Source organism: Harpia harpyja, chromosome 5 (genome assembly GCF_026419915.1).
Source record: "Harpia harpyja isolate bHarHar1 chromosome 5, bHarHar1 primary haplotype, whole genome shotgun sequence".
In the NCBI taxonomy this organism is placed as follows: domain Eukaryota; kingdom Metazoa; phylum Chordata; class Aves; order Accipitriformes; family Accipitridae; genus Harpia; species Harpia harpyja.
The window spans coordinates 61,536,901-61,560,755 of NC_068944.1; the positions used below are offsets into that span (position 1 = coordinate 61,536,901).

General features: G+C 38.9%; 1 protein-coding gene across 1 annotated transcript in view; it reads right to left on the reverse strand.

Annotated features, from left to right (window-relative positions):
• Positions 1–407: 407 nt before the first annotated feature.
• Positions 408–23,855, reverse strand: part of CSMD3 (CUB and Sushi multiple domains 3) — a 767,625-nt gene continuing 744,177 nt past the window's right edge. The window contains exons 66-71 of the mRNA XM_052787755.1: positions 18,788–18,853; positions 16,482–16,640; positions 8,410–8,522; positions 6,242–6,329; positions 5,022–5,157; positions 408–2,498 (exon numbers count right to left, since the gene is read on the reverse strand). Of these exons, the coding sequence (XP_052643715.1) occupies positions 2,339–2,498; positions 5,022–5,157; positions 6,242–6,329; positions 8,410–8,522; positions 16,482–16,640; positions 18,788–18,853 (722 nt within the window). The 3' untranslated portion in view covers positions 408–2,338. The remainder of the gene's footprint in view (positions 2,499–5,021; positions 5,158–6,241; positions 6,330–8,409; positions 8,523–16,481; positions 16,641–18,787; positions 18,854–23,855) is intronic.

Consider the following 23,855-nt stretch of genomic DNA (forward strand, 5'->3'; position numbering starts at 1 on the left):
TTTCTTTTAAAGTAAAAAAAAAGAGGTTTCTCGGTGCTTTTCGCTGGGTTGACAAGTATAAGCCTTTTTTTTTTCTTTTGTAAATCTGCTTCTTCAAGTCAAACAAAAAATTCATTTTAGTAAATAGATAATTTTAAACATTGTGCTCATTGTTTATTTGTGAAAATAATCTAAGTTTTTCTACCTCACCTAAAATTCACAGGAAGATTCAGAAAAAAATAACATGATTTTAAGACCCACAAAAATACTAGATTTAAATTATTAATTTGGTTATTTTCTCATCTTCACAACTGAAATGAGTTTAAAGCTCATCCTCCAAAGAAGAAACATGGTTAAAAAAAGCAATTGTCCATTTTTATTTTGTTTACATTGCACTGAAAATTTACATCATACTTTTACAAATCCTTTTTCATAAAAATATACTTCTTTACAAAAGTGTATGCATTAATATAAGAGGAGTAGCCAGTTGCAGAAGAAAAATTTTAAACGATCTCAAATGTATTAACCTTAACATTAATGAATGAATCATAGTTATTGCAGTCATTTGAATAAACAAGAATAAATAACAACCAATGGTATAAAATATAAAACAGCATCCTTTTAGTAGAATACAGTTTGACAGAGTTGTATGAATATTCAAAACAAAGTGTTGTAAAATGGTTTATAAGAAATTCATCAAACATTATAGAAATCCAAGCAGCAATCCTGGGTACAATGATTTTTGGTAGGCACTCTCTATTACGGTAATAAAAAGTTTAGATTTTCACAGAATTATTAATGTCTGAAAGGGACAATAACAGATAATTCACACTGGCTAACACACAGCATTTGTGATTCATGCTATGAATGGAAGACAATGACCTATCAAATAAATTACTGAGTTGTCACTGAATAATTCTGATATGAAATAACTGTAAAACTAAAAATTACATTTCCTTAGAAGCGATTCTGGAATGTCTAAAACTTGTATCTGAGGGCTGTGGAATCTGAATTGTCCCTAAAATGAATGGATTGTCCCTAATAAAATCATGGCTTTATATATATATATATATATTTTTTTTTTTAATATTTTTGTTTTCATTGCACTATGGTAATATATTCAATTTTAAATCATTAGCTGTAAGGATTTGTTTCCATAGAGTATGGAATATATAGATTAAATAGATGTGAAAACAGTATTTCCAAATTATAACTTCCTCTTGCCTTGTAGGTCTGATCCAAAGTTCATTGAAGTCTGTTGGAATGCATCAATTTCAATGGGATTTCACCATGCTTTGTGCATGCATTTTGACAAAATGCTGAAGGAATAAACTGATGTGATACAGTTTAGATTTAACTAGCATGGGTTGAAAAATGGACTCTTAAATTTTTGATATATGGATTTGATTACTAATGTTACTGTAAACTGGACTTTTTAATTGGAAATATCATGAAATTATGTTTTCACATTTGAAAAAAATGTAAGATGGTCACTCTTTTGAATGATCTTCAACAGTAAGGAACATCATAGCCACATGACAAAGGTCAATTCACACTAGCTTCTTGATTGCAAAAATTGTCTAGTTGTATGATTGACAAAAGAAATGTAGAAACATTACCATTTTGGGGTATTGTTAACAGAAACAGAGAAAAGGAGCTTGACTTGGAACATGAAAAGGAAGCAAGATGTGAAGCAGGAAAGGAAATTCATTAAATAAGAACATGACGTTTTAATTTTTCTTCTGTGACGTGAAAAGAGTAAGTTGTACTTGCTGATTTCTAAATACTACACCCTGGACTTAAAAAAATAACTGTTCTGAGAAAAATAAAATACTAAACTGGCTAAATAAATGAAAAAAAGGTACAAACTCATGAAAAAGATGTAGCATATGACTGTTAAAGAGAAGTCAGTGACCTATTGTTTCCTGTAAGTATAGCTCTTATTTTCTACCTATATCTTTTTTTTTAACCCAGTCCCTCTATTATAGTTTTTATAAAGCACAGAAATACTGATAGTGGATGCTCCTCCAATATATGCAAATATGTTTTATGTTTTAGAATAACCTCCTTTTTTAAAAAAGCAAATAAACTGTGAGTAACACTCATGGAGTGCAGCAAAATTTTTTAAAACTCTCCGTGGTACACACGAAGAAGAATTCTTATCCAGTTTATGAAAAACAAAATCAAAACAAAATAACCACAACCCATTCTTGTCTATCATCCTCAGGAAAAGGTGACCCAGTATATCCTGAAAAGTGTGCTTTAATTTTTTTTTAATTTTTTCTTTTTTTTTAATCAGTGAACTGTGTGCACTGTGTTGTGTGTCAATTCCAGACTTTGAAGACATATCATTACCACATTATACCATTGTGCAAACGGTGTTCAAGTTGGGGTCAAATCGTACTGCTTTCCCTTCCACGGACTTTGCATTTGTGTCATACATGGGGTTTTCAAAAGCAGCTTGTCCATTATTATTTTCATGTACAGAGCATCCTGTATACTGTGTTTTAGGTGCAGTCCTGTAGAAGAAAGACAGAGTATTTGTAACTGCAGTTTTCCTCACTGACTCTAAAGTGGTTTAAGAATATGAACAGTATTTAGCTCCCAATTCCAATTATGTGAGCTAAATACAACATCTCATTTTTTGTACAGTATCTGTGCTAAGAATTAGTACTCTCTTTATCAAAGTTTAAGGGATTTATGACTCATTTAAAATGGTGTTCACTTAAAAAATGAGGTAACAGCCTGAGAAGAGGTAGGTATTTCCACTTGGATGATCAGATGGTAAATAGTTAAGAGTACAACAAAATCTTGTAAAGACGCAATAATTCCCCAGCCAGGTGACTGAGATTTTCTTTTTCTCTTTGAAGACTCAACAAATTTATCAAGAATGAATTTATAGCTGAAACATTTCCTTTTTGATTAAATAACTCAAAATATCAAAGTTCAATCCCTTGAAAACATTTCATATGTATTGTTATGCAAAATGCATACTGTATTGTTGTATTGGTTTTGTGTGGCAAGGTTTTGGTAGCGGGTGGGGCTACAGGGGTGGCTTCTGTAAGAAGCTGCTGGAAGCTTCCCCTGTGTTCGACAGAGCCCATACCAGCCGGCTCTAAGACAGACCCGCCGCCGGCCAAGGCCGAGCCAATCAGCGATAGTGGTAACGCCTCTGTGATAACATTTTTAAGAAGGAAAAAAAGTTGGGACGGCGGTATTCGGCAGCCGGAGAGAGGAGTGAGAACATGTAAGAGAAACAACCCTGCGGACACCAAGGTCAGTGAAGAAGGAGGGGGAGGAGATGCTCCAGGCGCCGGAGCAGAGATTCCCCTGCAGCCCGTGGTGAAGACCATGGTGAGGCAGGCTGTCCCCCTGCAGTCCATGGAGGTCCACAGTGGAGCAGATATCCACCTGCAGCCCGTGGAGGACCCCATGCCGGAGCAGGTGGGTTCCCGAAGGAGGCTGTGACCCCGTGGGAACCCCGCGCTGGAGCAGGCTCCTGGCAGGACCTGCGGATCTGTGGAGAGAGGAGCCCACGCTGGAGCAGGTTTTCTGGCAGGACTTGTGACCCCGTGGGGGGCTCACGCTGGAGCAGTCTGTGCCTGAAGGACTGCACACCGTGGAAAGGACCTATGCTGGAGCAGTTCGTGAAGAACTGCAGCCTATGGGAAGGACCCACGTTGGAGAAGTTCGTGGAGGACTGTCTCCCGTGGGTGGGACCCCACGCTGGAGCAGGGGAAGAGTGTGATGAGTCCTCCCCCTGAGGAGGATGAAGCGGCAGAAAATAACGTGTGATGAACTGACCGTAAACCCCATCCCCGTCCCCCTGTGCCGCTGGGGGGGTGGTAGAGAATCCGGGAGTGAAGTTGTGCCCGGGAAGAAGGGAGGGGTGGAGGGAAGGTGTTCTGAGATTTGGTTTTATTTCTCATTACCCTACTCCGGTTGATTTGTAATAAATCAAGTTAATTTTTCCCCAAACTGAGTCTGTTTTGCCCGTGACGGTAATTGGTGAGTGATCTCTCCTATCCTTATCTCGACCCACAAGCTCTTTGTTATATTTTCTCTCCCCTGTCCAGTTGAGAAGGAGGGGGAGTGATAGAACAGCTCTGGTGGGCACCTGGCATCCAGCCAGGGTTAACCCATCACAATTGTAAATCATCAATATGAAATGTAAAGACAAGTGCTTACAGCATACAGTTAATAACAAGTGTAGAAAAAAATTACGTGAGCATTTTTTCATATTCTGAAGCAGTTCAAAAACAAGTGGTACCATTTAAAAATCATGGTACGTGTTTTAAACTAATGTTATCCTGGTGAGTATATTACAATTATTATTGTCAGGCTACCAGATGTAAATCACCATTTTGACAGTTAGTAGGCAATGAATTGTCTTGTCATTAAAGTGATTAAATTTTCTTTAGTTATCTAACGCTTTAAAGCTATAGGAAAAGATTACTTGACACTAAAACCAAAGAACTAATACTGGTCTCAGTAACATGAACAAAACTGTTGAACTTAGACTAATGAAATTGAGAAGACTGGTGGCTATGTAAGGTAATTGCATATGAACTAATAATTTCATATGCAGAAAGAGTTCCACAATGAAACTTCTCAGTGACATAATACTTGCATATACTTGCAAGCCAATAAACACAGCAGGCATTAAAACAAATTACTCAAGATATGACTCATAATTCTGTCACATGTAAAAAAAAAAATACAGGCAATCTACTGTAAGTACACACAAAGTCTATTCATTATATTATTCCCCATATGCCATTAATTTATAGCATCTATTTTGGTATCATAAAGAGAGAAATTTATAACATTTTAAATCGCTAGGAATGAAAGTATAGCACAGTACAATAAACTGATCTCTCAGTCATTATGCCAGACCTTAATGGAGGTAGGAAGAACTGTCTATGTGCATATTTTGCAAATATTTTGTGGTTTTACAGAAAACTTTATTTACAGTAACAAAGACTGAGGGCAATAAAACCACCAAGTCATACAGGAATTCTATATACTTAATTTGTACTTACCTTTGTTTATAAAGATAAAAGCCAAAACCAGCAAATATAAGGGCAAAGAAAGGCACAAGGATAGCAATGGCCACTGAACTACTGTTTGTACCATGTGGTTGATTAGAAGAATTTGAACCCTCAGATATGTTAAGACCTAAAAAGAATAATAAGAAAAAACAAGTAATATAATATATGTGTCTCTTCCCCCCAGCACATACTACTCCATAAACTTCAGAATTCAATAACACCTTGTGATCGGGTCATCATAATATGTTCAGCTGTATACATACAGCTGTATGCTGAGCCCATCTGGAAAGTAAATGTAGTGTGGTAAACCATATTCTGATTAATAAGTGGATGCAAAATGTCAGGAGAACAATACATATATGCTGGTACAGTAAACATCTTACTGCATAACTCTGTATGGGATTCAAGTTTTGGATGTTATTAATACACATTAACGTACTGTGTTACAAAAAGTCAGAATTATAATAACATATGTTTGATTATATTACTGATTATATTTGTAATATTTTATTATTCAAGAATTCAATATTAACTAAATTCAAATTCTTGTTGAAGGGGAAATAACACTGTTCTTAAAACAGTAACAGAAAAGTAACTGAAGTTCTTTTTCTTAAAAAGCACAACAGAATGTTGTTACTAGAGCTCTGTTACCAGAGCTGTCTTCTCCAAGAAAGGATAAATAAAGACTGTTAGTTTGATGTAGAACTGAATGTATAGAACCAAGAAGTCAATTTTTAGGAAATAAATGCTTATCAAGTGCGTAAGATTTTGTTCTTCTTAAAAGTAACATTAAGATTTACTTGCAAATATTTAGCAGTTTCACTCTTCTAGCAAATGTTCAGGTGAAATGTTGTTTCAGCACCCTGAACAAGAGATCAGTTTAGCAGAGCATTCTATAACATGGGCTTTCTAGTTATCAAGATGTGAAACTAAATGCATTTTACACATATTCATAGAAAAACAATTCTCAAAACATTTCAAATATATAGCTATACTAAGAAGTACATTGTAAGGCATCTATAACTCCTTACCACTTCTGACAAAACACTCTTTGTAAGTACTACTTAAATGAGATTTTAAAGAAATGAACATCTCAATATTCTATGAAATGTCAATACTCGTAACATCCTGCAGATACCCTTATACTGCTGGACATAATAAAACAGAATATGGAACAATGAACTGGCAAAAACTTCGAATTTGCTAAATACCTAATCTTTGAAGTCCAAATTGTCCATAATCTTTACCCTGGATGAATCCTTGAAAAACATATGTTGCTCCATCAGGTTCAGCAGAAACCTGTAAACAAAAAGTACTCTGAATTAAATGGGGAAAATTTTGTTACAAGTATCTATTTTGAAGAGAGAGATCCTAATATGCTTGACTGGTAGCTGTTATTCCCCATTAAAAAACCCCTCTTTTTTTTAGGAAATCTATAAAGTTTAAAAGAAAAGACAGAACTGTTAAAGGCACAACTTAGACATGGTGGCTTATGGTCACATGTACTATCTTATACTAACTTTAACTGTATTTTTTTTTTAAACCAACAAAGTTTAAAGTTTCTGGCAATTCAAGATTTCAGTATTTCTAAGCATCTTACATACTTCATATTTATCTGATTTTTTTAGGAATTAGATGGCAAAAGTTATATTGTAGGTAATCCTAAGGATGCAAGTATTGAGGTTTTAATAATTACTTTAAAAATAAATAAACAAGATCTTGCATTCAACTGACAGTTAGTTCCTTTGCTCTTTCTCAGTGCTTATCCCAATAACTACTTAATTATACAGCTGTAGACCAGAAGAATATTGAACGAGGCTTTGGTACAAGAGCAATATATGCTAGTATAAACTAAAAGACTTGTGGGAGGGAAGAAAGGGTTGTAATCCTATGAACATCTCCTTTATCAGGGTAAGTACCTTCTAAACAAACACACTGTATTCAAATTTACAGGTACTTGCTTCCCAGGGTAGTTATTAGGTTTAAATTCAGTGGTCCTGAGGCAGATTCCTTCAAGATTTTCCCTTAAGCTTCCCTTTCTCAAGATAACTATGTCTTCAGCAATGACCTGAAGCTATGTTTTCACTGAAGAAAGGGTGCATTTCTCAGGTGAATTTCTTACTTTGGGGTAAAACAGCCTGTTTGAGCTGTTCCAAGATTAAAAAAAAAAAAAAAGAAAATGGTCAAATAAGAACAGTATGTAAATAGCATATGGAATGTAGGGACTGTACTGTGTACTTTTGTACATTTAGAAGTCTGAAAGTAAATTTCTTGTTTTTACCATACTTTTTCACCACAGCAGCATGCTCATGAAGCCTGAAGTTTGTATAAACCAAGGGAGTGAAGCCCTTTTACCAGCATATTTACTGTTTAAGAGGTTTAGGGTTTTTTGCTTTGGTTCTGGTTTTGCACCTTTTTTAAAATTATTATTGAAGTAGTGCCACAAGTTATACAAATATAAATTTATGCATACACTTCAACGTGCACCTCTTCTCTTCTTTAGGCATGTGCACCCATATTGGTGTCCCTGTAGTGCTTTACCAGTAGGTGAAACATAAGAAAACAGACAGATTCCTTGAAAAATGAGACGGTGTAATAGGGATATATGAGTGTTTATCATCATCCAAATTATTTTAGGCCCTTTCTTTTCTGAAAAATCTACTTTATTCTATGACAAATAAAGTGTCTCAGGCCAACTCACTCAGTTTTTTCCAGCCTTAGCATTATCTTGGGTGATGTTTGTTTTTCCTGTCTATTCTCTGAATGGATTTCCCTCTCATGGTTTAAACAAGTCCCAGCCACCTGGGCTGTTGCTTCCTTTTACCCCTCTCCTTCACCTTTCCTCCTCTCAGTTATGTGCACCCTTCTTCTCCCTTTTAAAGAATAAGCTCAGCCCCAGAACCTCCAAGGGGCTTAATGCTTAATTGGAGCAATCTATTTTGTTTTCCCCATACATGTAACAGTTTAGCTTTTTCATGGTATTTCTAAAAATGTCACCAAAAGGTAAAACATCACTGCTAGCCTAATGATAAAAATTGCTATTACATTAATATTATATATTATAATATTATTTGAAATTGTTATTATATTATCATGACGATAGAATTTCTCAGTATATTGGAATAAAATCCAAAGTAAGAGAAAGGCTTCTGTGTTAACATGCATTATAATCGTGCCTACACATTATGACTATTCCCATATTTTCTCTCAGGCTGGTCTCCTATATCTTACAATACAATTTTCATTTCATTTAATGAATCAGCATTCCTAACAAGATTCCTATTGATATGTCTCAGGATTTTGGGGGTTTAGAACACCAGCATGATCTCAAACAAAAAAAAAAATCTTTCTCTTTCTTTTGTAGCAGAAATATACTCACAAAACCATCCATAGCCCATTTTTCCTCTTTCAACTTGCTCACAGTTGTATGGGAGGGTGCTTTAATGAGATATATGTGGAGCATTAGCCGAGCTTCCTGGCTTTTATACACTCCTGTAGAATATAGTTTTAAAAATTTATATTTGTGTTGAGCAGAGAAATAATTTCATTTTTAAGAACAAGTATTTAATCTCTTGCCTTAAAAAGGGAAAGCAGAAAGAATAGGTAGCATTGTTACCAACATTTTAGTTTAGCAAGATGCATTATTTTGTGAAATTATTTCAATTATCATAGGATTTTGATAGAAACTGGTTTTAGCTTACCCTGTAGAGAGGACAGAAGGGAAACCTTATAGACACAGCTGTTACTTAACAGTTATGGTAACAAACCTTAGACAGAACAAACGTTGACAGTAATCTGATTTGAGATGGAAAATACTGTTCTGAATCAGGCAGAGTGTATTTGAACCTCACATACCCACTTTCAATATTTGTAATTCAGTCATCAGTTAAAGAAGGTAATAATAGCAACATCCACATCAAAATTCTCTTCTAAAAGCTGGTGCTAAATTAAATATTTCTAGATTTGAAAATAGATCAAAAAATTATTCTTCATCAGTCAATATTATGACACAGTTTCTTCCAGACAATAAGACTTGTATATAGCCTTATTTAATTTGTAGGCATAATTAATTGACTCATTTTCATTCCTGCAGAAGAAATGTTTAGAATCCAAACACCTTTCTTTGTTAATTTGGAGAATGAAAATAAAATCTTATGAGATGCTTGGTGATTTAATCATTACAAAGACAGTCAAGATACAGTCAAGAGTTTTTTTCCCTCACATTTTTAAACATTGTTATCAATTAATGGTTTAAAACTTCACATTTTAAATAGAAGACTTGTCTAGTATGATCATTGCCTTTCTGGCAGAGCACTAATATTACTGTTCATTTCATATGAAGTTTTCTATTTGTAGAATCACGCAAGGTTATACTGCACTTTATATTAACAAAAGCTAATGATGGCTAAAACTTAAACAGTAAACAAAACTAAAACCAAAACCAAGTAAAAGAAAAAAACCCCAACCAAATAATTATAATTCCACCTCCAGAAAATTCCACCAAACTGAAATTAAAATACACTGATTTATTGACATAGTACATCACAGAACAGACTTCAAACTGTAAATGAATTAGACTTAAATACTGACTTTCATCCCTCCCTTTAATTTTTTAATTTTTACTGACTAACAAATATGGATGTCTTCAGACTACAATTAGTTAGTATGTGTTAACTATGCATGAACAAAACTGGATTTCTTTTTATTAACTGAAAATTCCAGTAATATACCATTAAGCTTAATTTTGGTCACTTCTTAATTTTATGTTAATCCAAATTCTGTGATGTGAACAAGAAGTGAAGACAGCAGTGAGGTGTAGAAGAAGGAACTGGCTCTCTATTGGCTTTGTGTGGCAAGGTTTCATTAGCAGGGGGGCTACAGGAGCAGTTTCTCCGACAAAATGCCAGAAGCTGGAAAAGCCAGATGTCTGCTGGAAATAAAATACAATACAATACAAAACAATAAAATACAATACGGAAAAAGTCCAGGAGGATGCTGGAAGGCAGCCTTCTGACACAGCTGCAAGGGAGCCAGCGAGGGAATATGCCCTGCTGGACCTGTTGTTTGTGAACAGAGAAGGACTTGTGGGTGATGTGATGGTTGGAAGCCATCTTGAGCACAGCGATCACAAAATGATAGTTTTCAATTATTGGAGAAGAAAGGAGGGGGGTCAGCAGAACTGCTACCTTGGACTGCCAGAGGGCAGACTTTGGCCTGTTTAGGAGCCTGGTTGATGGAGTCCTTTGGGAGGCAGTCCTGAAGGGTAAACGAGTCAAAAAAGGTTGGATATTCTTCAAAAAGGAAATCCTAAAGGCGCAGGAGCAGGCCGTCCCCTTGTGCTGAAAGACGAGCCAGCAGGGAAGAAGACCGGCCTGGCTGAACAGAGAACTTTGTCTGGAACTCAGGAAAAAAAAAAGAGGAGTTTATGACCTTTGGAAGAGGGGGCAGGCCAGTCAGGAGCACTACAAGGATGTTGTGAGGTTATGCAGGGGGAAAATTAGAAGGGACAAAGCCCACCTAGAACTTAATCTGGCTAATGCCATAAAAGACAATAAAAAATGTTTCTATAAATACATTAGCAACAAAAGGAAGGCTAAGGACAATCTCCATCCTTTATTGGATGCGGGGGGCGAAACATACTGTCAAAGGATGAGGAAAAGGCTGAGGTATTTAATGCTTTGTTTGCTGCAGCCTTTAATTGTAAGACCAGTCGTTCTCGGGGTATCCAGCCCCCTGAGCTGGAAGACAGGGACAGGGAGCAGAATGAAGCCCCCATAATCCAAGGTGAAATGGTTAGCAGCCTGCTACACCACTTAGACATGGACAAGTCTATGGGGCTGGATGGGATCCACCCACGGGTACTGAGGGAGCTGGCAGGAGTGCTCACCAAGCCGCTTTCCATCATTTATCAGCAGTCCTGGCTAAGGGGGGAGGTCCCAGCTGACTGGAGGTTAGCAAATGTGATGCCCATCTACAGGAAGGGCCAGAAGGAGGATCCAGGGAACTACAGACCTGTCAGTCTGACTTCAGTGCCGGGGAAGATTACGGAGCAGATCAGATTGAGTACCATCACACGGCACGTACGGGACAAGCAAGTGATCAGGCCCAGTCAGCACAGGTTTATTAAAGGCTGGTCCTGCTTGACTAACCTGCTCTCCTTCTATGACAAGATGGCCCGCTTAGTGGATAAGGGAAAGGCAGTGGATGTTGTTTACCTGGAATTTAGTAAAGCCTTTGACATCATTTCCCACAGCATTCTCCTGGAGAAACTGGCTGCTCATGGCTTGGACGGGTGTACTCTTCGCTGGGTAAAAAACTGCTGGATGACTGAGCCCAGAGAGTGGTGGGGAATGGAGTTAAATCTGGTTGGTGGCTGGTCACATGTGGTGTTCCCCAGGGCTCAGTGTTGAGGCCAGCTCTGTTTAGTATCTTTATCAATGATCTGGTCAAGGGGATCGAGTGCACCCTCAGTAAGTTTGTGGATGACACCAAGTTGGGCAGGAGTGTTGACCTCCTTGAGGGTATAAAGGCTCTACAGAGGGATCTGGGCAGGCTGGTTCGATGGGCCGAGGCCAGTTGTGTGAGTTTCAACAAGGCCAAGCGCTGGATCCTGCATTTGGGTCACAGCAACCCCATGCAGTGCTACAGCCTTGGGGAAGAGTGGCTGGAAAGCTGCCTGGTGGAAAAGGACCTGGGGGTGTTTGTCAACAGCCAGCTGAATATGAGCTGGCAGTGTGCCCAGGTGGCCAAGAAGGCCAATAACATCTTGGCTTGTATCAGAAACACTGTGGCCAGCAGGATGAGGGAAGTGATTGTCCCCCTGTACTCGGCACTGGTGAGGCTGCACCTCGAATACTGTGTTCACTTTTGGGCCCCTCACTACAAGAAAGACATTGAGGTGCTAGAGCACTTCCAAAGAAGGGCAGCGCAGCTTGTGAAGGGTCTAGAGCACAAGTGTAATGAGGAACAGCTGAGGGCACTGGGTTTGTTTAGTCTGGAGAAAAGGAGGCTGAGGGGAGACCTTATGGCTCTCTACAACTACCTGAAAGGAGGTTGTAGTGAGGTGGGTGTCGGTCTCTTCTCCCAAGTAAAAGTGACAGGACAAGAGGAAATGGCCTCAAGTTGTGCCAGGGGAGCTTTAGATTGGATATTAGGGAAAAGTTTTTCACCAAAAGGGTTGTCAAGCATTGGAACAGGCTGCCCAGGGAAGTGGTTGAGTTGCCATCCCTGGAGGTACTCAGAAGATATGTAGATGTGGTTTATTGGTGGACTTGGCAGTGTTACGTTAATGGTTGGACTTGCTCTTAAACCTCTTTTCCAACCTAAATGATTTCATGAATCCAAGCTTCCCCCATGTCATATAGTGCCAATGCCAGCTGGCTCCATTGTGTAACCACTGCTGGCCTAGGTTGAGACAATCAGTAACAGTGGTAGTGCCTCTTTGATAACATATTTAAGGGGGAAAAAAAACCCTGCACAACACCAGCAGCAGTCAGTAGAGAGGAGTGAGAATATGTGAGAGAAACAACCCTGCAGACACCAAGGCCAGTGAAGAAGGAGGGGGAGGAGGTGCTCCAGGTGCCAGAGCAGGGATTCCCTGGCAGCCCACGGTGAAGACCATGCTGAGGCAGGCTGTCCCCCTGCAGCCCATCGAGGTTAACAGTGGAGGAGATATTCACCTGCAGCCTGTAGAGGATCCCACACCAGAGCAGGTGGATGCCCAAAGCAGGCTGAGACCCCATGGGAAAGCCCATGCTGGAGCAGGTTCCTGGCAGTACCTGTGGCCTGTGGAGAGAGGAGCCCACGCTGGAGCAGGTTTTCTGGCAGGACTTGTGACCCTGTGGTGGTCCCACACTGGAGCAGTCTGTGCCTGAAGGACTGTACCCCGTGGAAAGGACATGTGGAAAGGACCTATGGTGGAGCAGTTCATGCAAAACTGCGGCTTGTGGGAAGAACCCACAAATTGCAGAAGTTCATGGAGGACTGTCTCACATGGGTGGGACCGCATGCTGGAGCAGGGAAGAGAGTGAGGAAGAAGGAGCAGCAGAGACAATGTGTGCTAAACTGACTGCAACCCCCATTCCCTGTCCCCCTGTGCTGCTTGGAGGGGAGGAGGTAGAGAATTTGGAGTGAAGTTGGGCCCGGGAAGAAGGGAGAGGAGGGGGGAAGGTGTTTTAAGATTTGGGTTTATTTCTTATCACCCTACTCTCATTTGATTGGTAATAAATTAAATTAATTTCCACTAGTCGAGTCTGTTTCGCCCATGACAGTAATTGGTGAGTGATCTCTCCCTGTCCTTATCTCGCCCCACGAGCCTTTTGTTGTACTTTTCTTCCCCTGTCCAGCTGAGGAGAGGGAGTGATAGAGCAGATTGGTGGACACCTAGCATCCAGACAAGGTCAACCCACCACACTCTCCAGTGAAAAAAAAAATAACTAAGGCTGCACAAAAACACTAGCTAACACAGTAGCAGAAGGAAGGAAATATGCAGGTACTTAGTGCTTTTAGCATCTTAAGGTAGAGAAAGAAGAAATGCTGGCACAACCGAATAGCTTAATATTGGACTGCAGTGCTGCAAAGAGATGATCTGGGAGACAGCAGAGTTTTCAGACTCATAGTTAAGAGTTTTGTATACAGGGTCAGAAGAGAATGGTGGGTGATGTTATTGTATTACAATGAATTCCAGAGAAGAAAAAGCATGGTCACCTCTGTCTTGCTGGCTGCTAATCTGAGAAAAAACAAAAACTTAGAAAGTGGAAACAGATTGCATGCCCAGATATATCCAAACTAAGAAAAGACATTTAATTTTGTCCTTTCTGTTAGTTTATTCACTCTAGACTCTCACTACAGACTATGGCAAGATGAGCATCTCAAAAAAGTTCAGTTCATCTTAAGATACAAACTTCCTAGCTCTCTTCAGAAGCTTCAGTAAGAGACATGGCAATGAGATTCCTAATTCATGTTTCTCATCTACCTGCCTAAATTCACAGAACAAAAGCCTTCTCCACATTAAGGATAGGTGATTGCCCTACAGGAGGTATCATTTTATACAAATCATCTCTGAGCTAACAGGCAGACTTACTTTCATGTTAACACTGCACTGAGCTCAAATGAATGTGCCTTGGTAAGATAGGGTTTATTCTTTTGTCTTCAGTACTGTGTTAACATTATCATACAGTGTTTAGTCACTTCAAGAGCTTGGACAGTGTGCATCTAGAAATCGTTTGGAACTTGGGAAAAAAAATCAGTCACATCTGCCATGGATGCATCTTATAAATGTACATCAGGAAGTATTTGCATGAGGCTGAGGGCTGTGGTGTCTGTACATGGGCATGAACATTACGTACGTACGCTCAAACAAGAGCATAGAGAAGAATTATCCCACAGACCAAGGCATCACTGTTCTCTGTTGATTTACAATGGTGGATTTGCAAGCATTTCTTGGTGAAAGGCCAATGTGCTTCTTCAGAGCTGGCAACTGGGTTCCCAGTGTACAAGAAAGTGTTTAATCTGAGCCAAATAAACAAGTAAAAGCTGTACCTTTCTCTTCTCTTAATGCCTATAATAGCACTGCTATTTTCACTCATGCTAACCTGATCAAAAGAACATGCCCATTTCTAACCTGTGACAGACATATATACTATAATTACAGCAAGCACAGGTGTCTAAATAGAAAGAAGTAAAAAAAAAGATGCAGTAAACGATGGAATGCAAAACAGGAAGTGCTGCATGGGGAGAAAACTACTTTTTATTTCAGAAACCTACAAGCTGAGTATAGGACATATCAGCTCCCTGGCATCTAAATGTCTTTTTTGATCCATCCCTACTTTCCTGGCCCTAAGATACTTTTTCAATATACAGGATCTCAGTTTTCTATCTGCAAAATAGGGAAAGAAAAGAATATTAATTACCTGATGACATGTGCAATGCCTGTATGTAGAGTGAAAATGGGCATTTGTAATCACTTTTGTGTCCAACTGAGGGAACCTTTTTATTTGGAGGACAAGGAGGTTGTTTGGGTGAGAAAACATAGCTTGTACTTTTTACTAATCCTAAAAATACAAAATACTACATCCGCTGCACCTAATACCCTCATAGAAATTACATGGCTGAAACCAAACAGGCATCATACAATAGAATAAGTTCACACAGTCAAGACAAACACCATTACCAGTTAGAAAGTATTTATGAAACATTCAGTCCATCTACAGCCTCTCAAGTGTGACCCTTCAAAGGACACCTACAAAATATCAACAGACAAACCTAGTGACAAAAATTCACCACTCTACTAGATACTAGAAACTCAAGCTCAAGAGACATGGATTCTTTGGCCCATTACATTCTTCCTGCAGACCACCCCTCTCAAAAACATACGGGCTGAACTTCCCCCTCTCTTTTTTTCCAACAGGTTGATGTTCTGTCACTTCTGTCCTTGCTAACATCTCTGGGATAAAGAGTGATGTTAAACTACTTCAGAGAAAGCGGTCCTTAAGTGATGAACAAGATCAAAACCAGCAGTGTCCAGCCAATACATAACTGTGATTTTTAGGCTTCTTCAGTCCTGGCAAAAAGTGTTGCAGACAGAGGGACAAGAAACTAAGTTTTGAGTGATAATATTGATTTCAGGTGTTTCTTTTATGCTTATTCACGCCCCTGTGCTATAGCCTGCCACTCCTGTGGTGTGACAGGCCCATTGTCTGTGTGGCTGAGATGTCTCAATCACAGCACTGACAGAGTTTGAAAAACAAACAAAAACTATAAACTCAAACATTTTTTACAGTATTTTTGTTTGCTTGTTTGTTAAGCCCTATCTATAGTTTCTGCTGATGGTTCACAGCATAGAGAACTGTGCATATTGTGTCAACATAACCATAGCAACAGAACTCTGTGTGGCAGGGACTGTGGAATATCATAAACCAAGATTGCAATCAAGGGCTTCTTTTGAAACCACAGCATGAAGGGTAGCTACTTTTTTCAACTATATCACTAGTCTAATAAGTGTAATCTCTCCATGCTCTCCAAGTTCATTAAGTATCTCTGCCTTGCTAGGTCAATACATATCAGTCTCATCATATTGCTTATTAGTCATTAATAGGCTATTGTAAGGAAATTGCACAATTAAGAATTAAAAAAATCTCAGGAACAGTAATTTAGAGTTTATTTTTAATATTTAAGGAAGAAGCATGAGAATTAGGATGATTCTTTCACTCCTCTTTGACTATTAACTCCAAATATAATAAAAAACTGAGATATAAAAAAAGGGGAAAGAAGGAAAAGGTGGAAAAATCCCTACCTTTGAAAAGGAACTGAACTAGAATGAAAATCTCTTTGATAAGCTAAGAAAGTTTCCAGAAGATGTTAAAAGTTTAAGTGTTATGCATAAAGTTACAGGGAACCAATGTATAAAAGGAAGAAAAAATTAAATGGAAATGAGTTTTTCTTATCCCATACCTGATAGCAGCAATTCCATATTGCTGTTTGTAAGCGTTGCATTTACTCTTCCTGAAGTTGCATTGAAACTGGTGACTGTCAAAGTCATGGGCTGTTTCTTGCTTTTGTAATTGTAAGATCCTTTCCATATATAATTTTGGGCAAATACATCATCAGGAACTATACAGACATCAAACATGTTTCAATACATCTTGCAATATTTAGTACTTATCAAGTCAAGCCTCCAACAAAATGTATGACAAATACTAGCATTTTCTTTACTTTACCCTCTCTATTTTTAAGTACTATTAGGCATAACCTTCACATACAAAGCACAGAAACCTGGCATTAACATTTGTGAAAGAAATGTATTTGTACTGAAGAACACAACCACAACTGTACCTTCATTTGCTCCTTTCCTCAAATATAGACATGTCCTAAAATTAAACCAACTTCATAAAATCGAATTTAACAGCTGTAACCAAAAGACCAGATTCCTCTCACTGAAGATTCTTTTCTATGCCAGCACAGACAGGCAAAGACATACAGCTAGGATTAAATTTTGCAGAAATTAATATCTATTTAGACATTAAAAAGTTTTATAAGCATATTTAAATGACATTAAAAGATTATAAGCATATTCTTTATTACCTAGTCACTTTTTCTAATGAATAATTTATATAAGAAGTTTTGTCTTGTCTTTGAATGCTTAAAAACATTATAAGCTTCACCAGGAGAAAAAAAAAAAATCCCCTAATTTAGAATTAAAAAGAGACATAGACTGCAGGGATAATAAATATGCTAGATTCATACTTTTATATTTAATATTTATCATTAGCCAACTGTGAAATTATTAATTTAAGTAATGTTATTCCAGCAATAGTACGGTTAAAAAAACCAAGTTACCTATCCAGTAAAAACAGATACATGAAAATCTTTAAAATCTTAACATGAGATACCATTTAAACAATTAAACTGAAGGTGACTTAGGATGTGTTTACCACACTTTTCAAAGGAAAAGTATCAAACTTAGCCCTATAACAAATAATAAGTATTTAAAATCTGCACTTTCACATTATTTGGAGTCACTCACACTGAACTTAAAGCTCTGGGTTTGTTTGTGCATTGGCATGGCATGTCAGATAAACACAGAAGGATGCTTGCCCCTTTCTCTCTCAGGATACCCCAAAATTCAAGACTGGGGCACGCTGGAATACCCGAGAGTCTTCCTTCATCATTTATTTTATGGGTCACAGAGACAGGTTGTCTTCCCCATGGAGGGTAAAAGAGCTTTTCTAGTTTTTTATTTGTGTATGTATATGTATATATGCATATATTTTTTGACAGGTAGACACACAAAAACAAAACACCTACATACTGGGCCTGCAAACTGCAAGCAAGGAAGCTGCATGGTGCAAGCAGTCTGATGCTGTTGAATTGTGATCTGCCTGAAATTTATTTCCCTACTTTCAGGAAAACTGATCTTTATGGACTTTATTTGCAATTAATTGGGATTGTACGAAAAGCTTCTGAATGAAAAACTGGTAACATGACTACCATGCAGTACCTCATTGACAACACAGTTGTGAAGTACTGCACAACCCAGTAAAACAAAACAAAGCAAAACAAAAAGCCCCACAAACTCCCCCTATGCTAAGGAATTACTTTTAAATCTTTATTCATTATTGGTAGACATTTAATAGGGTTATAGTAAAAGGCTAATTTTAGTTAAGGAGATTTCTCTCTTCAAAAAGTCTCTTCAGTGGACAGAGAAAGATTTCTTGCATCTAGTCAGGCCATCCAAAGACAGTCTTCTTTAGCAAATCAGTTAAAACTGGAGTTGGTTTTAGCTGGAGTTAGAGTGACTACCTTCTCCAGGCTAAAATTAGCTTTTTTGAAGGCTAAGTTGAAGGCTAATACAGAAGTATTTAGGTAAAGCAATTTAATTAGCAATATGTAAAAGAAGTGCAAGACTGAAAAAAACCTGTGAAACAACATGTCTTTAAATTACATCTGGGTGAGTAATATAGTTTCTGAATGGATAAATTGCATAGGATCTTACACTGAACACGGCGATTTTAGTGAAACCAATAAAATCTCTCATCACATAACAGAAATTGCATATGGATATAAATAATACCATATAGTCTAGATGGACTTAAACATTGGGGAATAATTTAATTAACGATGTTTTTGTTCTCTTAATGTGATGCCTAATCTAATACCCTTTAGTCATTCTAAGCCATTCAGTGCAGTCTCATTAAATTGATTCTTGTTGTCTTTTCTACAGAAATTATTTAAAACTATATGTACCTCAAAGTACTTACCACTTAGTTTGGGACTTGGTGTTCCCAAAGCTGGTCTGGGATCCTTCACTAATATTTTGGAACCAGCTGTTAGAAAGGATGAATGACAAAAAGACAAATCAGTAGCAAATATGTTACTCAGAAGCTAGGAAAATAATTTCCATAATGGAATTTATTTGTTACAAAGGATACAAGATGATGTTTCAAACTCAAATACAAATGAGATTGCAGTCACGATCAAGCCTTAGTATCACAGGAGCACATGTGTGAGACTGAAAGAGTTAATGTTTCAAACATTGTGGTGGGGCAAGTGCTACCTAACAACCAACTCTGCATAATGGGGAACGCTGCCTAGCAAGGAACCACAGGTGAAAAGAAGCCCATCAGCACCCATCAGAGGGAGGGCGTGCTGAAGGGTGCACAGCTCCCTGTTCTGATGTGCTGTTCTGATACGCTGAGCAGGGCAGCTCACCATGCAGGGCCAAAGATCACGTCTGCAGGGAAGGGGAAGTTACTCCCCAAATGATCCCCAAGCCCAAAGGCTCACAAACTGCTCATGACACCTAATTAGCCTAATGAGTTCGAGTGCCTGCCCGAAGGAGGGGCAAGGATGATAAAAGGGCACAAACCAAAGCCCCACGTGCACATATGCCCACCAGAACTCTACCCCTCGCCTGACTGGACCAACACTGGACCCAGGACTGGTGAAATCTTCCTCTTTTCCTTTTTCTCTCTCTGTCTAGTTCTCTATTTCTCTTTCCTTTTCCATAATCCCTACACATCATCCCTTGAAGACATAAAACCGTTGACCAAGTCTGGGACTAGGAGTGGATCCAGCCTCCCCTAGGCTCTTCTCTGAGAAGGAGTCTAGAAAGCAAGAGGGTCCGCTCTGAACCTCGTGACTCAATGGGAGGGCTCTCCTTATGCCCTGAATTGATGTATATGGTTACCACAGGTTACACGGTTTACTGAGGTAGTTTCATGCCAATTCCTGTTGTGAGAGACCCCCGCCACCTACTGTTATGCCTCCCACGTTCAGGCTGCTTCTGCCAGGAATAAAAAGTTCAGCTGATCGTTTGGTGTCATTTCACCTTAATTTAGTCTGAGGGAATTTCAAATTCAACATGACTCCCCCGTCTGTCCAGCCTGGTTCGTGACACACATGCCCACTGATTTTTTTCATTGCTGCATTTTCTCTTGAGTCAGTCACCTGGATGCTACCAAGTCATCTGCAATACCCAAACAGTGTAGGCTTTCACTTCAGAATCCATATTTCAGAATTCAGAGTCCTGGACTATGCACCTAATATGTGAGATGTCTTCTAATATGTCACCTGAGGCAAGTTATATCATTTAAATCAGGATCCACACAAAATAGCACTGTGAATAGTGCTTTGACTGGAAGCAATGTAACACGAAACAGTGAAGAGATACATAACAAGGGTGTTTTAAATAATGCTTCTCTCCAGGACTTAATTATCTTCAACAGCACTGAGTGAGACATCTTGTGTTCAAGACTAAAAACCCAAAGATGCATGCTTAATCTCTTAACAATGGAGGAGAAGGTCACTGTTTCTTTAAAGAGTAGAAACAGAAAGAAAGAAACAAATGAGGCTGTCCACAGTATCTCCAACTGCTCAGTTGATTTGAGCACTGGAAGTTGGAGAATTTAATTTCTTCTCTGATTAGAGCAGGAACTCTCCCACCACTGAAGACCATGAACTAAATGCAATGGGACAGTCCCATTTCCTGCAGCTGAAGCTATTTTATTTTGCAGAAACTAATTTGGATTCACTGGACTATAAAGAAGACACATAATTCTGTCTCCTAACATAGAATACTCTCATGCAGCATTAGGCTCCATTCCTTGCTCCAATGGTTATTTCAATATTTTGTATTTTGGATCTTGGCTTTGAACCCAGGCCTTTTCTCTCTGATCGATACTCTAAGAAAAAAAGACAAGAAAAGCAACTTCCTTCTCCCTGAGTGGAGTATTTTTCTGCATAAAAAGGAAACTTTAGAAAGAAGCACTGAGAATATTTGTCTTACAGAAGAGTAATTTTTGATTATTACAGAAGGCTTGTTCTTACTATATAGATTAAAACTGTCAAGAAACAAGGGCAGGGGTTAGAATTCAATCTAAAGTTCTCATGGCCTGTTACTACTGATTGATAAATCTCTATTTCCTCTCTACTTTGAAAGAAACTTACTGAACTTCACTGAACATGGTTGACTGGGAGGGCATGCTTCAACAGCATATCCTTTTTGACTACATCAAGCTCAGGTTAGAAATATCTGGATCATACTTTCCAATGGGCTTTAGTATAAGAAGCTGCTGAGTCAATCAGCCTTGTTAAGGTGGACACGTTTCTAGTCAAGTTCAGAACTGTAATTTTAAATACAAAATAAAATTTAAATACAGATTTAAAATACAAAACCAAAGCTAAAACAAGTTATCTATGGAGTTTAAGTTTCTATGTCCAGATATTTGCTCAGTAGGACTTTCAAGATCAGAGTTTTGTATTTAAAGGACTAAATTCTAGTTTAATTTCCCTACAGATCCTTTTAGAGCTCTTAACTCCAAATATTTTATTCCTTTTCATCCATTTCCAAGTTATTTTTATGAAGTTCACAATCACAGGTGAACAACCTGACCTGGTGCTCTTCTCCCTTCTACAGGAGAGAGATGTTTCACCCCTCTATAACAGGTAAAATTGAAAATATTTAAGAAATATTTTACTTTATCTAATTACAGTTAATACTTTACAATATATATCTCATTCTTAGCTTTCTCCACTGCTAAAAAGCAAGAAGCAAGACGTCTGATCTTAAAAATTATGCATTTCTGTAACATTTTTTCAGGACATTGGGAAACTAAGGTTTGACAAGGTACACGCACTCATAGATACCATTTAATGATTTTTTAAAAAATTCTCATAAAGGTTCCTTACAACCAGACAGGACATAATACTACTTGTTTCAATATCATCAGCAGAAAATTCTTGGATCAAAATACAACCCATGAAACACATTTGGCCTGCCAAAACACTTCCTGAGTACTGAACAAGTCATAAGCTTCCTGGCAGCTTGCTTTCTAACACTTTCCCAAAGCTCTGCTCTGTTTTCCCCCAGCACTTGCCTGGCATGTAATGCCAAGACACCTGTTTTTTAGTAATACAAAATATTCATTTCCTATTTCCCTTCCAAGTAGAAGCGTTTGGCTATATAGCCTTTGCATGCCTCTGTAAGAGCCCTGGGGATAACCACATCTGAAAAATCAGGTATCAGTAATCTGAAAGGTGCTTTAATTATTCAGGAAATCGAATTTCCAACAGTTGCTATACTTGAGGATATTTCTTATGTCACATGAAAAACACCATTCTCACTATGATTTTTCTATGAGTTTTTTCATGCCCTGCCATGACAAAGTATGTAGTAAAAATTAGAAACATACTAAAATGTTGGAACACCAAGGACAAAGTAGATACATTTAGTTTGCAAGTAATATATTGTTGCTTACATACAAATATAAAAGAATACTAAACCCTAGGGATTAAATCCATGCAGTGATTCAGACACCTACGTGGAGTTTGGGTATCCTTCTCCAATATTAGAAAAGAATCACAGAATCATAGAATCCTTTAGGTTGGAAAAGACCTTTAAGATCATCGAGTCCAACCTTAAACCTAACACTGCCAAGTCCACCAATAAACCATGTACCTAAGCACCACATCTACACATCTTCTGAGTACCTCCAGGGATGGCAACTCAACCACTTCCCTGGGCAGCCTGTTCCAATGCTTGACAACCCTTTTGGTGAAAAACTTTTCCCTAATATCCAATCTAAAGCTCCCCTGGCACAACTTGAGGCCATTTCCTCTTGTCCTGTCACTTTTACTTGGGAGAAGAGACCGACACCCACCTCACTACAACCTCCTTTCAGGTAGTTGAAGAGAGCCATAAGGTCTCCCCTCAGCCTCCTTTTCTCCAGACTAAACAAACCCAGTGCCCTCAGCTGTTCCTCATTACACTTGTGCTCTAGACCCTTCACAAGCTGCGCTGCCCTTCTTTGGAAGTGCTCTAGCACCTCAATGTCTTTCTTGTAGTGAGGGGCCCAAAAGTGAACACAGTATTCGAGGTGCAGCCTCACCAGTGCCGAGTACAGGGGGACAATCACTTCCCTCATCCTGCTGGCCACAGTGTTTCTGATACAAGCCAAGATGTTATTGGCCTTCTTGGCCACCTGGGCACACTGCCAGCTCATATTCAGCTGGCTGTTGACAAACACCCCCAGGTCCTTTTCCACCAGGCAGCTTTCCAGCCACTCTTCCCCAAGGCTGTAGCACTGCATGGGGTTGCTGTGACCCAAATGCAGGATCCAGCGCTTGGCCTTGTTGAAACTCACACAACTGGCCTCGGCCCATCGAACCAGCCTGCCCAGATCCCTCTGTAGAGCCTTTATACCCTCAAGGAGGTCAACACTCCTGCCCAACTTGGTGTCATCCACAAACTTACTGAGGGTGCACTCGATCCCCTTGACCAGATCATTGATAAAGATACTAAACAGAGCTGGCCTCAACACTGAGCCCTGGGGAACACCACATGTGACCAGCCACCAACCAGATTTAACTCCATTCCCCACCACTCTCTGGGCTCAGTCATCCAGCAGTTTTTTACCCAGCGAAGAGTACACCCGTCCAAGCCATGAGCAGCCAGTTTCTCCAGGAGAATGCTGTGGGAAATGATGTCAAAGGCTTTACTAAATTCCAGGTAAACAACATCCACTGCCTTTCCCTTATCCACTAAGCGGGCCATCTTGTCATAGAAGGAGAGCAGGTTAGTCAAGCAGGACCAGCCTTTAATAAACCTGTGCTGACTGGGCCTGATCACTTGCTTGTCCCGTACGTGCCGTGTGATGGTACTCAATCTGATCTGCTCCGTAATCTTCCCCGGCACTGAAGTCAGACTGACAGGTCTGTAGTTCCCTGGATCCTCCTTCTGGCCCTTCCTGTAGATGGGCATCACATTTGCTAACCTCCAGTCAGCTGGGACCTCCCCCCTTAGCCAGGACTGCTGATAAATGATGGAAA